The sequence below is a fragment of the Budorcas taxicolor genome, chromosome 6 (assembly GCF_023091745.1).
Source record: "Budorcas taxicolor isolate Tak-1 chromosome 6, Takin1.1, whole genome shotgun sequence".
Taxonomy (NCBI): domain Eukaryota; kingdom Metazoa; phylum Chordata; class Mammalia; order Artiodactyla; family Bovidae; genus Budorcas; species Budorcas taxicolor.
In genome coordinates, this window is record NC_068915.1 from 114,068,662 (window position 1) to 114,093,485 (window position 24,824).

The 24,824-nt window shown below is 59.9% G+C and overlaps 1 protein-coding gene across 15 annotated transcripts in view; it reads right to left on the minus strand.

Annotated features, from left to right (window-relative positions):
- ABLIM2 (actin binding LIM protein family member 2) overlaps window positions 1-24,824 on the minus strand; it is a 171,397-nt gene that overhangs the window by 74,977 nt on the left and 71,596 nt on the right. For all 15 annotated transcript variants that reach the window (XR_008199584.1, XR_008199585.1, XM_052641650.1 and 12 more), the window contains exons 5-8: window positions 22,416-22,542; window positions 19,433-19,526; window positions 9,142-9,229; window positions 4,315-4,373 (exon numbers count right to left, since the gene is read on the minus strand). Coding sequence is in view for 13 of the 15 variants with exons in the window: in XM_052641650.1 (XP_052497610.1) it covers window positions 4,315-4,373; window positions 9,142-9,229; window positions 19,433-19,526; window positions 22,416-22,542 (368 nt within the window). In the remaining 2 variants the exon portion in view is untranslated. The remainder of the gene's footprint in view (window positions 1-4,314; window positions 4,374-9,141; window positions 9,230-19,432; window positions 19,527-22,415; window positions 22,543-24,824) is intronic.

The following is a 24,824-nucleotide window of genomic DNA, read 5'->3' on the forward strand; positions in this document are numbered from 1 at the left end:
TCTCCCCCAACCCCGCCGGCCAGGCCCATCCAGCCAGCCCTGTCCCTCCCTGCCTGGCAGGCAAGCGTCCTGCACCCTGGCGCTGGCCCATGCGTCTCTCCCTGGCCAGACGCTGTAGGGCAGGGACCCTCATTTACCTCTGTGTTCCTGGCGCCCAGCCTGGAACGCACAGCAGGTGCTCGGGGACCATGTGTTGAACGACGGTACGATCCGACGCCCAACGAGGCACCAGGGATGGGCTGTTAGGACCACAGCCTTCCACGGGACCCCCCCAGGCACCCTCGGCAGACGCGCGTCCTTGTCCTGAGGGGCAGCCCTCCCCCCGGGGGGGGCACACAGTCAGGGATCTTCCAGGAGTGAGGAAGGGCTGCTCTCCCTCTCCTGGCTCGCTCGCAGGGACCCCGGAGCTGGCCTCGGGGGCTGGACGGCAGTCCTGGAACCCACTGGGCCTGGCATGCCTAGTTAGCTGACTGCTGAGCACCCCTCCAGATGGGCAACTTAGCTCTCATCTCGGTTGCCAGGTTACAGCAGAGCCACCTCTGCCCAGAGGCTGGACTCAGAGAGTGATGCCACCTCTGCAGTATTGCCCGGGCTGACGGCCGCCGAGCCGACCCCGCCAGGCTGACTCAGGGCTGACCAGGTCCGGCAGGTTCATGCTCCTTAGCTGGCTCCCACTCAACACACCCTACAGAAAAACACGGCTCTCTCCTGCCGCGCAGGCCAGGGGCGGTCAGCTGGCTGGGAAAGCTGTCTCCACGAGCCCGAGTGACCGGGAAAGTCATCTATGCCCTCCCTGTCCACCCGCTGCTCTGCCCACCGACTGCCCCGTGCACCGACTGCCCCATCCACCCACTGCCCTGTCCACTTGTTGCCTGGCCTGCCCAGCATTTAGTCTCATTTCTCAGGCGAGACGGAAGAGGCTCTGAGGGGCAGGGGTGGGGAGGGTGAATCAAGGGACACGCAGGGCATGACCAGGGCCTGGATCCTGTCACTGGATATGAGGGACAGCTGTCCCCAGGCTGCCGACCTCTGCCCTCAATGTTCCTGAAGCATCTGTGGAGACGAGCTCCGGAAGCCAACTCTGCGGCCATGACCGGCCCCCGAGACAATGGTTCTTCTTTCTGCCCTGATCTGCTAGCCTCCAGCACCCAGAGGGCCTCCTTCCGGCTGGGCCAGTGGCCCACGGTCATCCAGGGTGGGGGCTCCAGGCTGAGAGCAGACACGCCTGCCACCTCCAGGCCCGCTGGGTTCCCTGCAGGCCCTGAGGCCAGCTCAACAGTGGGTCCAGCATCCAGGGTTGGCGCTGGTCCCCCTGACCTGGTTAGAGGAGGCGCAGGGCATGGAGGACCCTGGGCACTTTGTCCTCCTCCATGGAGCCCTCCCGCCCTGGCCCAAGGCCACCTTCCCCAGGCCCTCATGCCACGCCGGGTATAGTGGGATGGTCCCCATGGCCCTCAGACGGGACCTGCAGGTAAGTCCCCTGCTCCTCCGAGCAGCAGCAGCTGTGGGCCAGGACTTGGGACAGTCACCTTGGCGCCCCAGACTGAGAACCAGGCTTGGCCCAGCCAGACCCTCGCTGAAGGTGTGCTGAATGAGACTCATGAAGGGGTGGAGCCATGGAAAGCAGAGGCTTCCAGACCCACTGAGATCAACTGCTAGAGGAAAAGGGAGTCTTTCCCTCTGCTGACTTCTTTCAGAACGGGCTTGGCGAGCGTCTGTTGAACTGCTGGGTCCCACCCTCCCTGAGGGGCCCACACAAGGAGGAGGGGCCCCTCCACCAGCCGGAGACCCATCCTGTCTCCTAGGACAACATTCATGAGGGTGGATCTCCGAACCAGCCCCTACGCCGCAAATTCCCAGCCCTGAGCACCACCGCCTCTGCTGGGTCAGGGGACGGTTTCCGCTCGGGCCCCACCCACTCCCCACGGCTGAGGCATCCCTGGACCCCCTCACTCCCACAGTGGAAGTGTCACTAAAGGACTCAATGAGCAGAGCCAGCATCCCCAGCAAACAGCAGAGTGCCCCCAACAGCAGAGCTCTGCGCCTATCGTTCCGGGCCCGAGTTCCTCGGGGCAGTGGTCTCCTTCTGATGCACGCAGGTGCCGGAGACCCTCGGGGGGGCACTGAGATCACCCCCCCCTAGAGCAGTCTGCCTCCCACGCTCGTCCTGGGGCCCTGCCTCACTCTCCAGCCTCCGCTCCACTCAGACTCTCCCGCCTCCGCTCCACTCAGACTCTCCCCACCCCCACCCAGGGACTGCCCCTCCCCTCGCCGCCCCCCTCCCCCCCGCCGCCATTCAGCTTGACCTCCGGACCTGGAGCTGCCACTAGCAAAGCAAGCCCTGCGCTCCCCCCAAAAGGAATCCAGGGCATCCCACGGCCTTGAGTCCCAGAGGCCTGGGTCCCAGCTCTTGCAGTGACTCTGCACACCCCGATTGATTTCCCGCAGGCACGTTGGCCACCCTGCAGTCCCCCAGCTCTCGTTTCCAAGTCCGGATGCAGAACCGCCCCTGCTATGGGGCATTTGAGTCACCAGGGTCTTCAAGGGCCCATCTGCCCAGTGGCTCATCCGTAGCCTGTTTGGCGACTTTCAAAGTCTTGGCGAGGCCTGGGCGCCCTGCATGGGGGCGGGCGTGGGAGACCAGGGGTTGCTGGAACGAGGCCAGGAGTTCTGTGGGTCACACACGACTCACCCCCTGGGGTGGGGACAGGTGCACTCGCTCCCGGGGTCTTCAGGGTGTGGATCCCAGCGGAGGTCGTGCAGGGGTGGGGGTGGTCCCTGACAGAGCAAAGCTGGCTGCCACACCTCCCCTTGAGGGGCCTGGGGGGCTGGCGCCCTGAGCTGCAGTTCACCCAGATTCACCTCCTCCCTTCATCCCGCAAACACTTCTCTGTCATCTGCCAGGGCTTGGGCCGGGGCCAGGCGGTTCAGGATGGAGGCGCCTGGAGCCCGGTGAGGAGGCTCTGGGGGAAGAGGATGTGAGTGGAGGCGTCTGTGAGGTTTCAGGGGACGACATTCTAGGCAGATCTGAGAGCCCACAGGATGCGTTTGCTGGGAGGCAGGGTGCCATGCACGAGAGGGCGGCCCGGTAGGAGGATCGTGTTTCTGCAGGTGCGGGCGGAGCACCCCTGCCCTGCTGACCGCCCCAGCGAAAGGGAGCTTGCCTGTCCTGCCCAAGGGCCTCTGCCTGAGCCAGTGAAAGGGAGCTTGCCTGTCCTGCTCCGGGGCCTCTGCCTGAGCCCCCAGCCCTGCCTGGGACCCCTCACCCTTCTTCAGGGTTCCGCTCCCACTTGATTCCTCTGGAGGACCCCCTCCATGTCCCCACCGTCACCATCTCCATGAAAGTTGGTCCTTCCCCTGCTCTCCGGCCCTGCCAGCCTGTTGCATCACTTGCTTGTCGGGGCACTGATTTCTGTCTCTCTTGGGGACACCAGCCCAGGAGGGCCCCGGGGCGGGCCGGCCCCCTCCCTCACATGGCACCTCCGGCCGGGCACCCCAGCAGGGCCTCTGCAGGATGAGGAGTCTCCCTTGGCCCAGAGAGGAGGGCTGGCCTGGCCTAGACACAGGTCCTGCCCTGCTTCTGGAAGGTGATCAGTGTCACACCTGGTTGGAGCTCTCCGTTCAGGGGGAGGGTGCTCACCACACCCCTAAGGTCTCAGGGTGGGGCAAGCCACGCCAGAAAGACCAGCCCTGAGATGCTGGCGGTCCTGGGTGATGTCACCAGGAGAGTGAAAGCAACCACATGGGGCAATCAATCAACAGGCCAGTCAACCGACTAACGGAGCCCCGGTAAGATCTCCGGGCTTCCGTGGTTGGTAACGCCTGGTGTGTGCCAGCGCTGGGAGGTGCGGAATCCGGACTCCACCAGGCGAGGACGGTGGCAGCCTGGGTCCAGACCTCCCCCCGGGGACCCTTCCTCACGCTGGGCTGAGTCCACTCCACCCTCTTAACCGGGCTGCGACACTTCTCACTGAGTCCTTCTTACTTGTTTTTGAACCTGAGGGCAGTTGGGGAGACGCTGAGAAGCAGCTGTTGGTGTCAGAGGCATGGACGTTCTTGGGGACTCAGGAGAGGTGCTAACTTTTCAGTGGTCCCTGAACTTTCGCAGCCATCGGCGTCCACTGAACAAAGGAGGGCCAGGGCAGGGAGCCCCCGGGCCAGCCAGCAGCTGGTCTGCTCTTTCCACCTGGACACTCGCGGGCCTCGGGCCACCTGCCCCGAGGCCCATTAGGACTAACCACTGAGCCGCCTCAACTGTGTGATGTAGCTCGGAAGCTGGGGAAAGGGCATCGGAAGAGACTGACTTCCACCAACCTTGTTTTTGTCTTCAGTTCTGGCTGCTTGCCGACATGCTGGGTGCCAAATGGAAGAGCCTGCGGACAGATGGCCAGGGGGAAGAGTTAGTCTGGATTCCCAGAGGTGGGGCTATGCCAGGGTCAGGAGGAGGGGGTCGGTGTCCACACTAGGATCCCACCACGCTCTTCTCTGCCGAGTCACACTGAGACCCCACGAACCTCCTCTGTGCCGAGTCACACTGGGAACCAACCGCCCTTCCCTGTGCTGAGTTACACGGGGTCCCCACAGGCCTCCTCTGCGATGATCACACGGGGGTGCCACCACCCTCCTCTGCCGAGTCACACGGGGGCCCCACAGGCCTCCTCTGTGATGATCACACTGGGGCCCCACCACCCTCCTCTGTGATGATCACACTGGGGCCCCACCACCCTCCTCTGTGATGATCACACTGGGGCCCCACCGCCCTCCTCTGTGCCGAGTCACGGGTTGTTCCTGGGTCTGCGGCTCTCAGGGCTCTGGGGCTCACAGTCCCACTGGCGACATGGAATAAACAGCTAGCGCATTGCCATGAGCCAGCGCTCCCACGGGGCCCCTCGGGTCCCCAGCTCCCAGAGGAGGCTTTCGAGGAGCGCTCTCCTCAGAGCCAGATAATTGAGGCAGCAGATAAAGGGCCCTGCTCCTCTCCATGAGGCGGGCAGGGGCCAAGCCCAGCCATGGGCACAGTGGAGGGTGGAGCTGGGCGTGACCTGAATGGGAGGTGAGGGCTTTGGGGCGGGGCTCTCAGCTGGAAGGCAGGAAGGAGGACCTCAGGTGGGAACCTGAGGTGTGGGCTGGAGAGCGGGACTGTGGGCTGGAGGCCCAGCCCCTCACTGCTTCCCAGGGTGTCTGAGCTGTCTCGGTCATGCCAGCCCCACCCAGCTGGCCCCACCATTAAGGTCACAGGTCCCCCAGGGCCCCGAGGGCCCTGCGTGTGTGCTAAGTTGCTTCAGTCGTGTCTGCCTCTCTGGAGCATAGCCCGCCAGGCTCCTCCTATTGTTTATGATTGCAAAGGTACTAGATGTTCTTTTTTTTTTTTTTTAAAAAAAAAAGTACTTATTTGGCTGTCCCTAGTCTTGGTTACAGCATGCAGGATTCTCCAGGCAAGAATACTGGGTGGGTTGCCGTGCCCTCCTCTAGGAGATCGAAGGTGTATCTCTTGTGTCTCCTGCACTGGCAGGCACGTCCTTTACCACCAGCGCCCTCCCCGCTCCCCACCCAAGGGTCCTGCTCTTCTCTAATTCAAACTCGACCTCCCCAGACCTCAGGCTTTTCCCACGTTCACTCGGGGCCAACAATAATCCTACCTCAGCAGGCCACTGGGAGAACTTAACACGATGAAGCAAGGGTAATAACTTCAGGGTCCGGAAACCCTCTTCCTCCCTCACTGAACCTCAGCCGGACCCCCTTGCGCCCCCACCCACCCACACCCCACTCACACAGCCCTCTGCCGGGGAAGGTTTCCGCCCTCTGGTGCCAGGCCGGCCCACGTCCCCTTGGAGACGGGAGCTGTGTCCATACCACTCTCAGGCCCCCCGGAAGGCCACACAGAGCAGACGTAGTGGGGGGCCTGACTCGACGTGGGGGCTTAAACCTGGGGCAGGACGGAGCTGCAGCCCGTTTCTGCCTGCAAAATCTCTAGGTCACGCGTGTTAACCCTTGTGGAGGGAGCTCATTTCTGCCCTTCGCTGGAAAAGCACCTACACCAACCTGGAGCTCCCAGAGAGACAGGGAATTGATTGGTGTGTGAGAGCTTTTATTAAAAAAATATATTGTTTATGATTGCAAAGGTAATAGATGTTCTTTTTTTTTTTTTTTTTAAATGTACTTATTTGGCTGTCCCAAGTCTTGGTTACACCATGCAGGATCCTTAGCTGCAGCACGTGGGACCTAGTTCCCTGAGCAGAGATCGAACCTGGGCCCCCTGCACTGGTAGTGAGGAGTCTTAGCCGCTGGACCCACCAGGGAAGTCCTGGTAATAGGACTTCCTAATTTTTAAATTTTTTTTAAAATGTTTTTTTTAAAATTTAACCAAGACCTTAAAGGAATAAGCAAGAAAATGGGAGTCATCTGTCGCCTCCCACTCGCTGCCGTCCGGCGCACACATGCACACGAAACACGACGTTCACACAGCTTTGTGTTCTGTGAGTTTTGCTTTAAAATGTCTTAGTGGTCCTCCACATAAGCAAATATCAAAAGTGTAACTTTTAAGGGCTGCATAATATTCCATCGTAAGGATCAACAGGAATCTGTTTATCTGCTCCCTGACCGTTATTTCCAACATTTTATTTCTTAATAAAGTCATGGGAACTCCATGAAACACAAATTCCACTTTGTCTCTCTTACTGGCTTGAAGGCTTCCTAAAAGTGGGTCCTCCTGGCTCAGAGAGTCTGGGTATTTTTAAGGCTTGTGAGGCATTTTGGCAATTTCACAATTTTCGCTCCATCAGCCAGGTAAGAGGTCCATCTACTCCAATTCTCCAAATAGTGGGATATGTCTGTCGTTTTAACCTTTGTTGATCCAATGGGGAAAATAGCATCTAATCATTATTTTAATCTGGGTACCCCTGATAATTGGGCTTCCCTCGTGGCTCAGTGGTAAAGAATCCACCTGCTAAGAAGACTCGAATTCAATCCCTGGTCCAAGAAGATCCCCTGGGAGGAGGGAATGGCAACCCACTCTGGTATTCTTGCCTGGAGAATCTCAGGGACAGAGGAGCCTGGCGGGCTACAGTCCATAGGGCTGCGAAAGAGCTGGACACAACTGAGTGACTAACGTAACAACCACCCCTGATAATGAGTGAGTGCCAACCTTCTTCCCCTGTGCGTACCGAGTCTGCAGACAGGCAGGTGCGTCCAGGGCTGGGAGGCGGGGCTGGTATTTGGTGGGAGTTTGTTGGGGGGGCTGCCTCATCTCCCTCAGAGGCCAGAGGCTTCATGACCCTGCTCCTCTGAGCTTTTACTGCTCAGGATTCATCCATCAAACAAACCCTCCTGGAGCCCAGCACGCAGGTGGACCAGGCAGGCAGAGGGTCTCATGGTGTCTATACAGGGCGGGGGCCTCACCGTGCAACTCCCGTGCTCCATGGAGCAGGTGTGAATACCACCAGGTGGGTCTGCACCGTCAGGACACAGACTGGGAAACGGGAGGTGGGGGGACGGGCTTTGACACTCCACAGGAGGTCAGGGCAGGTCCAGCTTTAGAAACGGCAAGCTGGCCTCAGCCCAGAGCCATGAAGAGCATCTTTGTCCAGAGACCGGGTCCCCTTGATGGCGAGCTCGTGTCCCGAGCTTCCGTTCGTGGTGTCAGCATGTCCCGAAAGTGCTGTCGTGGTGGGGGGTGGGCACCTCTGGCTGCAGGGGGCTTCCTCCCCACCCAAGACATCCTGGCACAGCTGGGAGGGGCCCAAAGGACCCCTTTGATCAGCTCTCAAGACTAAAGAACAAGAGGGGACACTGGGGACCAGGCCGTCCCGGCTGACGTCAGCCCCCGAGCTTGTCTCAGAAAGGCAGGCCTGTGTGACACATGGTCCCTGGGTGATGTCATCCCACGGCCCATCTGGGGGACACTGTGCAGCCTGCTCAGCTTGCCTCCAGGGTCAAGAGACAGAAAAGACGCTGTGACTGCGGTTGGGGGCAGGGGAGGGGTCTTGGCATCCCACCATCCCCTGCCGGGCCCCTCAGGGAAGGCCTTCAGCCTGCGAACCCAGGCCCAGCGAGAATCCTGCTGAGCTGCCTTAGCCGGGGGGCACAGGGACTTCCCAACCCTTGACATATGCCCAAGCTCCTCAGCCGCTGCCTCCGACTTGGTGTCTAGGCCCCGGGCCTGCCTTCAGCAAGGGGTCCCCCTCCGGTTCTTCTCTTGATAATTTTCCATCCACACATTTCCCCGACCCCCAGCGCCTTGGCTATAAATCCCCCGCACTGTCCTTGTAGAATTCGGCCTGATCCCTCTCCCCAACTGCCATGAACTGAAAAACGTCTTCTATCGTTTTGACAAGTATGTGAACAATCTTTATCAAGGTCAGGAATGAATGAGCCACAGGTGGTGGTGGTGGGGGTGGGGTGGGGGACAGGTTCGTCAAAATGATAAAACTAAGTGCAGTTCAGAGGAGAACTGCCTGCACCCCAGGCAATAAACGCGTAAAGAAATAGCTGGGAGCTGGGTGCGCCGGTCTGAGTGTTGATGTAAGTTTTTTTTAAACAAGCAGCAATGAGCTACGAAGAAGGCCCCCTGCAGAAGGAGGGAGGGGACGACTGGCCGTGACCTGCTGTTCCTCCAGGTCTGGGGCCACAGGACGCCTTTAGTCTACTGTTACTGTGATTTGAGTGGTGAGTGGGTCCGGGATTTCCCACGGAACGGGTGACAAGGTTGGCCATGCCTTCCTCTAAAGCTCTCTTTACCGGCGCTTTGGCGACTCCCCTGACTGGGAAAGAAGCCTCAGGAGCAGCCCGTGGCCTCCACTCCCCCTCATCAGCCTGCAGAGGTAGGGGTAGGGGTGGCGGGAAACCCTGAGACTTGCCTGCCCACCCCACCCTGGGCTAAGGGCCTTTCAGGACAGGCTTGAAGCAACCACAGACCACATGCTACTGGGACCCACACGTCCATCAGCCCTGGGTCCTGCTCTTGAACAGGGTCCCTGTGGGGAGAGCCTGCCAGCCCTAGCCCTAACCCCTGGCCCCGCCGGGAGGCAGAGCTCCCTAACCAGCGGGAAAGCTCACTGAGCTGCCAGCACCCCGGGACAGGGCGCAGGTCCCCGAGCGCCTGTCTGGCTCCCCGAATCCCGGGCGGCACGGCCCTCTTCTTACCTTGCAGGTACATCTCCTCGCCTTCTGCAAACATCCGGCCGCACCGGACACAGAGCGCACACAGAGGGTGGTAGTGCTTCTCCCCCGCCTGGAAAAAGCACAAAGCGCAGGTGTGTCTGCCGGGGCCAGGGGCTCGGGGCAGCAGCATCAGCTGGGCCACACCACCCACTGCCCCCACCGCGCCCACCGCCGACGCAGGTGCTCAGGTGAGGCGGGAAGGCCAGCCGTGCGGGGAGAGTCCACATCCGTGGGGATGGGTCGGGGCCCATGACGCTCCAGGCTGTCCAGGGTGTGTGTGTTGTGTGTGGACGTGCCCCGGTCCGCTGGGGGCCAGGCCTCGGAGCAGAGACCCACCTCCAGGAGCAGCCACTTCTCCCGTCTCCACCACCGCCAGGAGGCAGAGGGGGCCAGGTCCTCTGTATCTCCGTGCGGACACCGAACTAACGTTACTTCCCCAGAGGGAGGGACAGGACAGGTGGGGTGAAAACAACGGGTCATGTTCGTCTCTATTGCTCCCTTTTCTCCATGAGTGTTTTACTGTTTTTATTGTTCTTAAAATTCATCCAACTCAAAGTTGGAAAGAGAAAGTTGCTCAGTCGCATCCGACTCTCTGCGACCCCGTGGACTATACAGTCCATGGGACTCTCCAGGCCAGAGTACTGGAGGGGGTAGCCTTTCCCTTCTCCAGGGGGTCTTCCCAACCCCGGGATCAAACCCAGGTCTCTTGCGTCACAGGCAGATTCTTTACTAGCTGAGCCACACCCAGGATTATTTCTACACGGTACCAAAAAAAAATCACCCCAAATACTGTCTTCAGCATGATGGAACAGTGACCATTTCCCTCATCCGCGGGTGGGGGCAGCCCGCTGCTAAATGTGGACGTAACCCCCGCTCACTGCCTGCTGAGATGTGAAGGTTAATCACCCCTCCATGAATCTGAGTCAGGAATACTCACTCTCGCACCAGTAAGTGACAAGGTGAAAGTTCATCACAAGCCTCTCACTTTCCTGCCCCTTCCCCACTGGTGACTTTGGTGCCAACCAGGTAACCCTCGAGTACTGGGGGAAAAGTTGAAAGTGAAAGCCGCTCAGTCGTATCCAGCTCTCCAGGCCAGAACACTGGAGTGGGTGGCCGTTCCCTTCTCTGGGGGATCTTCCCAACCCAGCAATTGAACCCAGGTCTCCTGCACTGCAGGCAGATACTTCACCAGCTGAGCCACAAGAGAAGCCTGAGTATCGGGGAAGAAGAATCCAAAACAGACTCCTCTCCTGCTCGGGGCTGGCGGTGCCAGTCCACGCGGCCCAGCGTCTCCAGGCCAAGAGCTGCTTCCCCCCGGGGCCACCCAGAACGTTCCCAAACTCTTCTCCAATGCCACCTCCTCTTGGAAGCTGCCCCTGATTGCTCCCCTGCTCGGGGTCCCCCACAGCCCCATGGTCACAGGGTTTGATAATTCATTCGGAAATTCTTCCCCACAAGACAGTGAGCCTCCGAGAGCAGCACTGGCTTGGGGCCACTGCAGGAAGCCCTGTTCGCAGGGATACATCTGGGGAGCAGGTCACGAGGCAGTGGTGGGCCCAGATGGAGCGAGAGTGAAGCTGCCATTTCAGTGAAAACGCCATGTGCTCAGAGCAGCTCCTACCCCGAGGTGTAAGTGGAGGGGTTCGAACAGCCCTGGCTTTAAACGGAAGCCACCTGTTACCAGGTCTCTGCTGTCAACTGAGGACTCACGCGCTCTAAACACCTGTCCTCACACCCTCCCCAGGCAGGCACCCCCTTCACTGTCGGCGGGGGGAGAGAAGACAACCCACCCTCATGATGTCACACAGCAGAAATTCTGCAATAGCCACTTGGGGGTCTATATGGCATACCCACAAGGCACGTCCACACTGAGACAGGTGGGAAGAGGAAGCCATGGGGACGGTTTCGAAGAGGACAGGCTTGAAACCCCAGCCAGACCAAGGAGAATTAGGGCTGAGTGGAGAGACAGCCCCGCGGCCACCGTGAGGGGCCGGCCCTGCGTCCACTCGCTTCCCTCCACTTGGAAAGCTGAGACTGAAACTCCGATACTTCGGCCACCTGAAGCGAAGAGCTGACTCACCGGAAACGACCCTGATGCTGGGAAAGATTGAAGGCAGGAGGAGAAGGGGATAACAGAGGATGAGATGGTTGGATGGCATCACCGACTCGATGGACATGAGTTTGAGTGAACTCTGGGAGTTGGTGATGGACAGGGAGGCCTGGCGTGCTACCATCCGTGGGGTCTCAAAGAGTCGGACAGAACTGAGCTGAACTGAACTGATTCGGAAAGCACCACCCAGCCCAGCCCCCAGCAGACCATCTCACTCCCGGCTCCAAAAACAGCAGCAACCAGCAAACTGTTTGTTTCTGCAAGCAGCAAGGGGAATGCCCCTTCCCACACTAACGGGTCTCCACCCCTGGGACAGCCTCGTTTTCATCACGGTGCAGAGAGGTGGAGGAAGCTGAGCAAGGCCACACAGCAGGAGGGGCAGAGCCAGGAGTCTGGTCCTGTGACCCCTGCCCTGAGCTGGGCGGTCCCTGACTCTGCAGCACGCACCCCATGTTCACACGCATCTCTCCCCCCACCCCCGCAACGACCCCACTCCCTGAGCAATCAACACGGAGGCCTCAGAAGACCCAAGGCCTCGGAGACCAGACACTGCAGAGCAGATTCCATACGGTTAGAATCAGGGTGGTGGCTGCCTCGGGGGCCCCAGGCGGTGTCTGGGGTGTTGGGCATGTGTTCTCCTGGTCGGGGTGCTGGTTGCCTGGGTGTGCCCAGTTTTTGAGATTCATGGATTCCTCTGTGTGTTACATGCCAATAAAAGAGTTTTCCCACAAAAGTATAAAACCACAGAAGAAAGTACATTTTGCTGACCCCAGATTTGGCAGTGGACTCTCGGATAGGATGTGCAAAGCACGAGAGGCAACAGCGTGGGACGTAAGTCGGGCTTGTAAAGATTGAAACGCGTGTGAATCTAAGGACGTTATCAGGAAAGTGCAAACATGAACCGCAGATGGGAGAAGGTACCTGCAAATCATGGATCTGACGGGGCTGAGGATCCAGAATACATGAAGAATTCTTACGGCTCAACGACAAAAAGACAAAGGACTCAGCTAAAAAACATGTAAACGACGAGAAAGGACATTTTCTCCCAAAGAAGATACAGCAACAGTTAAGAAGCAAGTCAAAGATGCTCACCACCACTGTCATTAACGAAAAGCAAACCCAAACACCAATGAGATACTGCCTCGGCCCACCAGTGGCAGTGAACACATGAGTCACTCAGTCGTGTCCGACTCTGAGACCCCATCGGCGGTAGCCCGCCAGGCTCCTCTGTCCGGGGGATTCTCCAGGCAAGAATACTGGGGTGGGTAGCCGTTCCCTTCTCTAGAGGATCTTCCTGACCAGGGATCGGCCGAGTCTCCCACACTGCAGGCAGATTCTTTACCACCGGGGCCACCGGGTCTAATTTAAATAAAACAAAATGGAAAATAGCCAGTGCTGGTGAGGATGTGGAGAAGGTGGAGCCGTTGCACATTGGTGCAGCTGCTGGGAAAACAGTGTCAGTGACTCCGAAAGGTAAACATAAAACTACCCCATAACCCAGCGATTCCACTCCTCCGTATGGAGGAAAATGAAGAGAGCGAGAGAAATAAGGGCACACGCCCACCCAGAACCTGCACATAAATCCGCATAGAAGCGTCACTGCCAATAGCCAGAAGGCAGAAGCAGCCCACAGGGTCGTCACCGGGCGAGTGGGACAAACAAGACGGAAGACTATTCACAGATCTGTCCGCGGAAAGAAACGAAGTCTTGACTCTTAGGGCCCCAATGGTGTTTTATAAGGACATCAGTGTCTTTATGAGATGAGGCATCAGCATTTTCTGCCGTGGGGGAACACAGGGAGAAAGTGACCATCTCCAAGCCAGGAACCCAAAGGGCTGGCACCTGGATCTCGGGATTCCAGCCTCCAGAAATGTGAGAAATGAGTGTCTATTGTTTGAGCCTAGCAGTTCACAGCATAGTAGCCCAGGCCAACCAAGACAGGCGCATAAGCTCAAACACAGTCGAGTCTTCAGGCCTTCCACCAGTCCTGTCGCCGCTCGGTACTGCTGGTGCGGTCACGCTGGCCGGGCGTTCCCCATCACCGGGACATGGCTGCACCTCCTGCTCCATCACCCGCCCAATACTGTCCAAGAAGGGCCTCAGCCGTCAGCCCCCGGGCGGCACCTGTGCTGCTGACCCCCCAGCCCCCGCCCGGCAGGCGGCACAAGCCCCTTAAACCCAGGTGGGGCTCAGGGTGGCCCAGATTGCCAAGGGGATCAAAAGCCCGTGAGATTCTGTAGCGTGCGCCTTCACAACGATGCCGCGTGCCTTCCCACAAGCGGCTGTCGTCTTTAATCAAGCAGAACAAGGCTCGTTAGGAACACAGCCTCCAGGGGCACTGAGCGGGCTCTGCTCCTCACCGACCCCCAGGCAGAGGGGAGGGCTCCAAGCACTGCAAACGCGGAGGGCTGGGCTGGTAACACGAAGTGGTGGAGCCTCTGGGTCCCCAGCCCCCCTCCTCCCCGCCGAGAGGAACAGGCGAGCCCTCCCTGCTCCCTCCTCCACAGGGGAAGCACAGAGGCTGGGCCTCCCGCAGCCCATCAGAGGCAGGCACACCCTGCCCCTCCCAAATTCCTCCATGGCTTCTTCTGGTCTCGGGGGCCAGCCTGGCCTCTGCCTACTTTCTCAGGCCTCCCCTGGGTCCTCCCCCCCGCAGGGCCAGCCCTGTAGGGCACACGTTCCCCCCTAGCCCAGAATGGCCAGCTCCCTGTGGCTGCTCCTGACACATCCCTGGATTTGAAGCTAATTTAGTCTCCTTTGCGAATGACCAGAACCGGATCCAGATCTTTAAAAGGTCTAATCACAGAGCATACCCACAAAATGAAATTTACCAGGAAGCTCATCGACAACCTTTAGCAGGAAGCATGCAGCGGGGATGGGTGGGGGTGGGGTGAAGGAGCCCACACAGAGGGCCCTGCCACCCCAGACTCGCCCAAGGAGATTGTACCCCAAAAAGAAGAGCCTGGCTGTGTGCCATGTCAGCAAAGACCCTCCCCAGAGCCCCTGAGTCAGCCTGGACCCACGGCTGATGCCACTGGCCTCAGGACAGGCTCGTGCTAGGCTCAGGGGCTCGGGGGAGCATGTCGAGGCTGGTGTGGCCCCCTGGCCCTGCCCCTCTCTCACCCTCACTCAACCTGGGGAGACTGCTCCAGGACGGAGCCACGTCCCCTCATCCTCTGCTGTCCCCAGGCCCTAGAGCAGAGCTGCACGCAGAGGGGGTATCTCATAAAGACGTTTGGAATAGGGAAACAGTGTCCACTCGTCATGCATAACGGAGGCCTAGGCGACAGGGGGATCCTGGTCAGAGTGTGGGAGCAGAGAGATAGCACACTCCACCTCCAGGCACGTCAGCTGTCAAGGCTCTGAGAAGTCCTGCAGCGAGCACGTCGGCCCAGGGTCCTTGCACGGGAACGTGCTGACGGATGGACGGCTGAAGCCAAGGAGTGGAGACGCCACTCCTTGCTGGTGCTGAGCCGGGACGCGGCATCAGGCTGCAGGCAAGTCAGCACGTGCCTGCATGGGGGTCTCTGTGTGTGTGTGTCTGTGGGTGTCTGTGTATATCTGTTGTGCATCTATCCTTGTGTGTGTCTGCATGCCTGTGTATATCTCTGTGTGAGTATGAGTGTGAATCTCTGTGTGTGCGTGCATGCATATATCTGTCTTCATGTGTCTCTGTGTGTCTATGTATATCTGTGTGTTTGTGTGCCTATGTGTGTATCTGAGTGTGTCTGTGTGCATCTGTGTGTGTCTATGTGTATGTCTGTGTGTGTATCTGTGTGTATCTGAGTGTGTGTCTGTGTGTCTATGTGGGTGTGTGTGCACACAATGAGCAAGGATGACATTTAAATGCTAACGGTAGTTTTTTTCTGGGTGATGACATTCATTACAGATGATTTTTGGTTTATGACAAACAAGTGTTCCTTCTGAGCGTGTTTTTAAAATAAACACATTCATTAAACTTTAAAAAGAGAGAGAGAGAGAGAAGCTGGGGCCTTGAGAAGTTGACTTCACATTCATTAAATTTAAAAAAGACAGAGAGAAAAGTTGACTTCACCTCTGTCCTTCGGAAAGGCTTTTATTTGTTCAGAGTCGGGGCTTGCTTTCTCTCTGTGATAAAAGTCCTGCCAGCTCACAAGGGTGAAAAGGAAAGTGCTGGAAAGGAGAGGGGGGCACAAATCTGCCAGCTCTGGAGTCATGGAGACGGTCCACTTGAAATGGAGAAACGTTCAGGTGGCCGGCCCCGCACCCCCCAGGGGTCCTCCAGGCAGAGGAACTCCTACCACGGTCATCCCTGGGAGCCCAGCCCCCAGGCCAGGGTGGGACAGTGCTCAGGAAGGGTCTGCAAGGTGAGTGGAGGGCAGAGGAAGGAGGGATAGGAGGAAGGGAAGCAGAGAGGAAGCAATAAGGGAATGAGGGGGTTAATTAGTGGTTCCGGAGGGACCCTGGGCTTCTCGTTACCATGGAGACAGCCAGGCTGCAGGAGGCAGGTGGGACGAGGTTAAGGAGGTGGGGCTGAGCAAGAAGTGCCCACCACCCCCCCCAGTTCCCACCTGTTCCTGCTAATACCAGTGAGAACGAGAGGAGAAGGTGGTGATGGGGCCACCGAGCCAGGGACACCCCCTCACTGGGCACCTCCTCTCCGGATCAGACGCTGGTTGGTCTTCTCAGAGCCCGGTCCCCTGGCCACGCACCACCAGCCCACTTTCCAGCTCGTCCGCAGAGCAACTCCATCCCCAGGAGCCAGCCCTGCAGGGCTGCTCCCACGCTCCAGGGGGCCAGCCAGCCAGCGACTGGGTGGGGGCCCACGTCAGCCTCTCCCGGGTCCCCTGCGGACCCAGTGTGGAGCGGGCTCATGGGGACAGACACCCCAGACACGCAGGATGTGGGCATGGGGCAGAGGATGCTGAGTATTTAGCGTGGCTGAGGGAGTCAAAGGCACATTTCGCGGGCGGGCGGGCGCCTGCATGAGATGGCTCCGGGCCCAGGCACACAGACGCGGCAGACTCCTGCAGGCGGGGAAGGGGCCCCCGAGCTGCTCTCCTACTCGGGAGAGGAGAGCCTCTTGGGAGGCAAGTCAGCAGGATCGGGGCCGGTGGCAGGTGCCTCAAGGATCTCACCCCTGCTGATCGGCTCGGCTCCCAGCAAGCCCACCCCCCTTCTGCCAGCACAGCCTCCCCACCGGCCCAGGGAGCTTCCTACCTGCACGCAGTCCTGGCACCAGAGCTCAGTCCAAGCAGTCACCCCCCCTTGCCTTCCCAAGGCCCCTCTGCAGCGCCCCTCCAGGGACAGGCCGGCAGGAACAGACACCGTCACCCTCCAGCCGGCAATCTGGATCCTTCTTGTCCTGTTTGCAGGTCCTGTCTCCGGTCGGCCACCTGCCGCACCCCCCTCCCCCACCGCTCCCCAATAAGAGCCCTCTGCCTGGCCAGCCAGGTCGCCAGCAGGCTCTGGGCCGAGCCCAGGCAGCGCCGCTGCGGCGACGGCCGCCCCCCTTCTGCGGAGCCGGCTCGCGGAGGATGCTCTGAGCCGCGCAGGGCCCCGCCGACGACTCAGCCACCACCGCGCCAGAGCTCGCCCGCAGGGGCGAAAACAGAGCATTCATCTTCCCGGGAGGTTCCTGCACCCTCCACCGAGACCTGCCTTTCTCCTGCTCCTCACGGTCAAGGCGGATCAGGGGACGCTCCACTCACAGTGCCCAAACCCCGGAGCCTGTGTTGGGCCCAGCATTGAATGTCAATCAGGGAGCTAACAGGCAGACCCAACAAAGACAACATGCCGACGGGGTCGCTCCCTGGCCTCCGAGCCTGATCCGTCAGGAGAGACCCCCCCCACCCCACCCGCCACCCCCGGGGCCACCGCTGAGTGGGGGGGCGTCCTGTAGGGTCCCCCGAGGAGATGCTGGCTCGCTCTGAGGATGGGGGGTGCTCGGCAGGCACAGGGCGGGTTCAGGACTGCGAGAGGCAGGGCGGCCACAGGGTCCGGGTCAGGAGCGTCCCACCCACACCTGCAGCAGCGACGCCCAGACCACAGAGCCCAAGAGGCCCCCACTCAGGGCATCAGGCGGCACCGAAGCAGAACAGCGCCCACCAGTGACTCCACAGGGCGAGAGGCCGGGGGGTGGGCGGCGGGGGGCCTGGCTGGGCAGCCTGGGTTCAAGTAGGCTCGGCCCCACGTGGGGTGGCCGCTGGCCAGCACGTGTTCTCCCGGACACAGAGACGGGCCTGGGGGAGGTGAGCAGAGCATGGTCTGGGGAGGGAGGTGGGGGCTGGATGGGGGCAGGTCAGCATCCCATGGAGACACCTGACTGTGAAGGGGGGGACAGCAGAGGGGGATGGGAGCTGTTCATGGAGCCACTGGGGGGATGCCTTGTGAGAGAGGAGGTGAGAGGGGAGGTGGGGCCCCCCAGGGAGGAAGGGGGCCGGCAGGGCAGGGTCAGGCCCCAGAGGAGGCGGGGATGGGGGGGGATGCCTTGTGAGAGGGGAGGTGAGAGGGGAGGTGGGGCCCCCCAGGGAGGAAGGGAGCTGGCAGGGCAGGGTCAGGCCCCAGCGGAGGCGGGGATGGGGGGGCATGCCTTGTGAGAGGGGAGGTGAGAGGGGAGGTGGGCCTCCCCAGGGAGGAAGGGGGCCTGCCTCCCACAGGAGGCACAGGGGTTCAGACCAAGAACAGGTGGGAGAGAGTGTGAATGGGAGGAGGGACAGACCCTTGACCAGGAAGCTTCGCAGACAGCCCTGAGTGACCCTGGACCCTCTCCCGTTAAATCTCAGACAAGGCCGTTGTGGCTGGCAGGCTGGGGTGTGGGGGGCGGTGGGGAGCAGCCCCTGGGAGGATGGAGCTCAGAAGCTCTGGAACAGTCTTTGGGCCCTGCGGCAGGTAGGGCCCCAGTGGGGGAATTCTCCAGAAGCCTCAGTCCTGCAGCTGGGTCGGGTGGGAGGGGGGCTGACTGCCCAGAGCAGGATCTGCAGCAAAGGGCTGGGAGAGGAGAGAGGCCCAGGACGAGGGGCGCCAGGTAGGGTGTCACGGTGGGGTGCAGGGGAGGGACGCAGCGTTCGTCCAGGTCCAGAGGATGTGGGTACAGACACTCAGCCTGCTCACCACCCAAGAAGACACAAAGAGGTCTGGCAGACGGGACGGCAACCATCTCATCGTGTGACCATCTGCCCAGCTGCGTCAGAAGCACACGAAGACCCCAGCGCAGAAGCAAACAAGTCTGATGAAAGATAAGTGCAGCGCAAGAACGCTGACTGACTGACCCCAGTGTATAAGCAGGCAACGCTGATGAAAGGGAACTTAAATTCAAGAAGAACTCTGATTGGTTAAAAATGACAAAACACAGCACCTCTAGGGGTGGAAGGGGGGCATATGACAGCGAAGTTCACATTCTCACCTGGTGCAGGATTTCATAAAGATTACACCCAGGGTGGGAGATCAGAATAGACTTTTTGGGAAGCACTTCACAACTTTCAAGAGCCCTGAAAATGCTCACAGTTGCTGGCTCAGTTTTTGCACGTCCATGAACTAACCTTCAGGAAAACTAGAAAGTCAATAAAAAAGATGCTCATCCCAGTGTTATTTATCACAGCCAGAGGGTGGAAAGCAGTGCTGCGTCCAACGACGAGCGATCAGCTTACACATTTCTGGTCTAGTCCTGTGATGAGACACAGGGCAATACTGAAGCGCGCTCGTGTACCCGTGAGACAGAGGCCGCCGCAGAGGACAGCAGGGCATACTTCTCTATCTGTAGGAAACGCCCAGAGGTGGAAACGCTACAGAAACCACAAGTGGACCGGTGCCGCCACGGGCTCGGGGTGTGGGCGAGGACCGGCTAAGGAGCACAGGCTCACTTTTAAAATCCCCAAGCCTCAGATTCGCATCTAGATGCCAAAGGGCTGAACCAAGATCACACAGCTGAGAGAGTGTGGCAGGGAAGGCTTCCTGGAGGAGGCGGCACTCACTGAGCAGAGTCTGGACTTGTCCTCTGGCAGAGCTGGGAGGAAGAGGGGGGCAGAAGCTCAGGGGCGTGGATTCCTGCACAAAGGAATCCTTTCGGATCCTCTCGGTTAAGTCCCAGGGGGGCAGGCAGGTCCCAGGGCCCACAGCAGGCCTTAGAGCGGCGGAATCTGCGAGGCCGGGTCCCGGGTCCCACCTCCAAGCTGGCCTCCTCACCTCCAGCACGTGTCCCGTGATGTACTTCTCACAGCCGTCGCAGCGGATGCCGAATTTGGCGTGATAGTCGGCCTCACAGTAGGGCAGCCCATCCCTGCAACAGAGCCAGCAGTCAGGACGGGCAGGGGCACCCTGAGGACTCCCAAGGCCCGACAGTCCTCATCAAGGAGAGGGGCTGTGTCCAAGGGGCAAGCGCCCACTGCCTCCTACTCCAGATAACAGCGGGCCCTTGGACAGCGTGTGCTCAGCACTTACCTGCCGAGCACAGCACGGCCCCTCAGTCCCCCTAGCAGCCCAGTAAGAAATACCACAAAGATGGTCCCATTTCACAGGTGCAGAAACCAAGGTACAGAGGTGGGGCCGCCTGCCCAGGGGTGAGCGAGGGGCTGGCAGAGGGCTCCAGAGAGCCCAAGGAACCAAAACTGCATCTGGGAAATAAAAGAAGTTTCTGCAGACGTGACTCTTCATTCCAGTTTGTTCTGTCCAACGCTCAACAGCCGGGTTGGGTGTGAAATGGCCTGTTTCCTCATCAGGTGGCTTCCTGTTCCTTCTGGGGCATCCTCGCGAGCTGACAAGGGGGTCTGACAAAGCTGCCCACGTCGGAAAACAGGTCTGGGGGTGACAAGATGCCAAGCAGGGCAGGTATGCCTTGGGACTGACCCTCACTGTCCCCGGGCATGGCCCGGACCTTCCGCTGCTTGGGAAGGAGCTGGAGAACCACACGCAATGTGTTCACGCTGCCCGTGAGCAGCGGGCCAACTCTGCGAGGGGTGTGGCTTGAGGCTTTGGGGATTACGGATGAGAGGGGCATCCTGGTGGGCGCTGCTCCTGAGTATCCATCCAGGCAGCTGCAGGCGGGCTGCTCAGACGCTGGGCTCCCTGCACTGGGCTGCAAGGTCACAGCTGGCCTGCGGGTGTCGAAGGATGGGAATGCAGGCACGGGCCTAAACAGTGTGTGGCATGTGGTCGGAGCTCATTAGAAGTTGATCGGAGTTATCACGGTGAGGTCGAGCCATGGGGCCTGTGGCAGTGATGGTGTCAGGGCAGTGCCAGCGCTCCATGTGGGGTGGGGTGGGGTGTGGCTGGGCAGTGGCGACCGGACAGGCCGGCACTCAGATCCCCAGTCCCAGCGGTTACCCAACCTGCACAGGCCTCAGCTTCCTGTCTGGAAAGTGGGGGTCGTAAGAGCATGGTCTGTGTATGACAAGGGGTGACCGGTGCCTGGCACTCGGTGGGCACCTGCCAGCTGCTGGCTGAGGCCACTATCACTGTCATTGTCATCGACAGCCAGGACGGTGCTCCTGGCCCAGGCCCGGTCCATCAGGAGTCGGGTGTGGAGGCGCCTGGCACGGTGGGTGGTGATGGGGCGTCTGGTGCTCTGGTCCATCTCCCCCTGGCACTGCTGGTGTGTTGCCGTGCCATCAGTTTGGTCTTGATTTCTGCTCAGCTGCCAACAGAAGGTAAGGTTTCTCGAGCTGTCAGCAGAAGGAGCTGATGGCACCCTCTTTTCCTCAAAGCTCGGGACCTTGTCTGGGTCCCACGGATGCTGGCAGGAGTGGACAGGCCTGGGGTGGGGTCCTGGTGCTTCTCGCAGTCCCAGTGAGAAAGCAGTCCTTCCTTGCACAGGCGATGGAACATGTCAATTGAGCCCCTAGGGTCCACCTTCAAACGTCCTGACCTCAGGGCCCCGATCACAGCCCCCCAAAAAGGCTGTACATGCAGCAAACCCAGGAGATTCAAAGAAAACATCTCCATGGCAACCCCAAGGCCCCTCCTCATGAGTTCCGGAGGCTGCTAGGTAACACGCACGCTGTGTGGGTGAGCTGCTGCACTCTGGGGGCTGGGAAGCATTTTATTTTAAGTGCTCGGTCCCCAAGGCCGCCTTTGCCTGTCACTCACTCCTTCTCCTTACTCTGAAACAGGCAGCAGAAACTCACCCAGCCTGACCCAGCCTGGACAGAGGCTCATCTCGGTTTCCCTGGAAACGCTTGATTTTGAGATAACTGTAGGTCCAAATGTGTTTGTAAGAAGCGATACAGAGAAACCCAGAGAGCCTTCCCCGGGGTTCCCCAAAGCTCACACACCTTACAGAATCAGGGGACAAGGTCCACCAGGAAACTGACGCAGGTGCACACAGTGACCGGATTCTCCCGGTGTACACGCACCTCTCACGGACACGTGCACGCATGTACATGTGTGTGCTTCATTCTCGGCAGTTTTACTGCAGGAATTATTTTAAACCAATCAATTCCTGTGATGGTTCTGTTCCCCCAGAGCACCAAGAACCAGCACAGCCTTTGACAGAAGTTGTCCCCAACGCCCCTGGCTGGCAGGAGACAGCCGCTCTGCCCTCAGAGAAGCTGCTCCGTGAGCTCAGTCCATGACCCTTCCTTCCCCTGTGCCGTCGGGAGGCTTGCCATCCCTGGTGTTTCTGGGGATTCTAATGCAGCCCCCTCCTGGCCAACCAGCAGGGGCTTGGGCCCTGATCTGCACAAGCTCCCTCCCCACGCACCCCAAACCAGCCACCCCTGTACTCTGAGCACCTGTCAGGGACCCCACGTCAGCACCATGGCAGAGGACAGCTGCACCCATGACCCCTGAGCCCCTCATCCCTCCCTGGCTCTGTGGCCAGCAGCCTCGGCTGACCTCCACTTTGTGCTCGGCGGGGATCTGGGGGCCAGCGAGGGCAGCAGGTCCCACAGGGAGGGCGACACCCAGGGATAGCACTTGCCACAAGGTCAAAGGCGGGAGCGCTAACTAACGTCTGGACTCAATGAACAGAAATGAGCGTCTCTGCAGCAGGGAAGCCAGGCTGGTGGCGGGGCAGGGCGAGGGCTCTGGGACAGACAGGCCAAGTCCTGCCGTCCTCGCGGGGCTTGCCTTGCAGACGTGGGGTGGGGGCTGAGAGGCCGAGAGTGCAGAATGGACACTGGAGGAGCCCCGCCCCCTTCCAAGCCGCAGGTGGGCCGCCCCGCCCACTCACTTGCTGATGTACTCCGCGTTCAGCTGTTTGCCGCAGGTCCGGCACTTGAAACAGCCCAGGTGCCAGTGTTTGTCCAAGGCCACCAAGGACTGGCCGTTCTTGATCTCGGCTCCGCAGCCCCCGCAACCTGGAAGAAAGAACGCAGCACAGACGTCATCCTCCCGGCGAGGGGCGCGGGGCTGGGGGCGCCAGCAGCGCTGGGACGTCAGGCCCACGCCACGAGGGCAGGAACAGCGGGCAGGACAGAGGGGAGCGTCCGGCGTTGAAGGGGGACGCTATTACACGACAGCCGATGTGACCATGTGGAAAACAAACCCTGAAGCTCATTCCTGCATGCATTGAGCGCTGACTGCATGCAGTCCGGGCCTCGAGCCAGGGATACCCGGATGAACCGATGGCGGCTCCGCCCCCCAGAGATGGGCTTCCGGGCCTCGGCAAGATGTGGACTCGGACAGAGGCCCCTTGCACTGGGGGCTGTCTTGAGAGGGAGCGTCCCTGGGCCGCAGGGTGCCGTGCTGGCAGGAGCGCTGGTGGCCCCTCTGCCCTCCTCTGTGGGCAGGTGAACTCTAACCCTAACCGCGCCCCCTTAGGAAAGGTGCGGAGATAGAGAGGTCGGAGGCCCAACGCCTGACCTCCAAGTGCTCCCTTGCCATAACGCCCCTTCCAGGAAGCCTTCCAGCCTGGCCTCTGAGCTCCTTCTGTGCTGCATCTCGGACACGGGACACACTGACCTCATCCTGCACTCCGGGTCCGGGTCCCAGCCCAGGTTGGAACCAGGCCCCTGGCACTGCCTTGGTCCCCAGGTGACTGGTGCTTTCCCACCCACGGCCCCCAGCCTGCTCTGGGCTCCCGGCTGGACCCCCCGCTCTGCCCTTCCAGCCACGCCCATCCCTGATCAAGCCACCCTGGGCCACACACACTCTCTGCCAGTCTCAACCAGGGCCATTTTGCTCCCCCAGGCTTTGGGCAATGTCTGGAGAAAATTCTGACCATCCCAGCTGGGTGGGGAGGGGTGCTCCCGGAGCCTGGAGGCCAGGGATGCTCTGCACACCCTCCAGGACAAAGGTCACCCCCGCAGCAACGAATCATCAGGCCCCAAATGTCAACAGTGCCCAAGTCAAGAAAGCCTGCTTGGAGCCTCGGTTCAGGTCTCCCCAACTGGGCAAAGCAAAGGAGCCTCCTGGGCTGTGACAGACAGACCTGGGAGGAGGCAGACTGCTGGCAGTGGCTGGAAAGACGGACCTGGGAACCAGGCTGCCCCCCAAGCTGTGTGACAGTGACCTCTCTGTGCTCACTAAAACAGGGATGCGCTTCATGGGGATGATAAAGGAACCAGCCTCACACAGCTGTCAGGGGATGAAGAAGAGTAACAGAGGCCCGTGGGCTGGCAGATGCATTTGATAGACAAATGAGCACACGTGAACACTGGAGTCACCTCTGCTACTGCTGAGAGGAAGCCCTGGGGAGAGGTTCACGTCTCCTCTCTGCCTCTGGCCACGTTAGCAGCGCGCCCTCCCCCAGGGCAGGGTCCAAGGCTCAGCCCAACGTGCCACCTGCAGCTGCCGGGGGACGTTCCCCTAACCCCAGCCCCCTCACTCATCCCCTCTGAGTTCAGGGTGCAGCCTCATTAACAGTGAGCCATGAACACAGAGGCCAGAGCAAGCTGCAAGGACCGTTGTCATGGAGACGCACTCATCCTTTTCTGAAAACATCTGGAGCTCAGCATGGTTCGCACTGCTTTGCCAGTGACGGTGGAACCTTGTGTGAGAAATCCAGTCGATAACTGCTGTCAATGACGGGATGTCCTTGAGGGAGTGTGTCCCCACAGCCCAGGGCAGAGGTGGGGCAGAGGTCACCTGGAAGGCCTCACTCTTGCCACCTGGGCCTGGCTCTGCCATCACAGCAGCATGACAGGCCTGGGTCCCTTCCCCAGCGTGACCTTCTAGAATCTTCCAGATAGTTTCCCTGTTTCCCTTCAAGTGCCCCCTCCTCTGCCAGACCTGGTCATGGGTTCAAGGCCCGGCCCTGTCACTAACAGGGTGCCTGAGACCCAGGACGTGCGGGGGGGCCTCTGAGCCCTAGCTGGGGTCTTGGGGCGGGAGTAGGGTGAAGCCCACTGTCCCCTCAGATCTAACCGGGTCAGGGAGCTCTGGGTCGAATCAGAGGGTGACCTTTGATGGCAAGGAACCCACTGGGTTCTAATTCTTAAAAGTACCTGAGAAATTACGGGCTCAACCTGGGATTTCTCCAAGGAACTGGACTGAGTGGGAGGAGCTGTGAGCAGCCACTGGGAAAGATAAAGCACGTTCAAGTGCATCCGTCTAGTCAAGGCTATGGCTTTTCCAGTCATGTATGGATGTGAGATTGGACTATAAAAAACGCTGAGCGCCGAAGAATTGATGCTTTTGA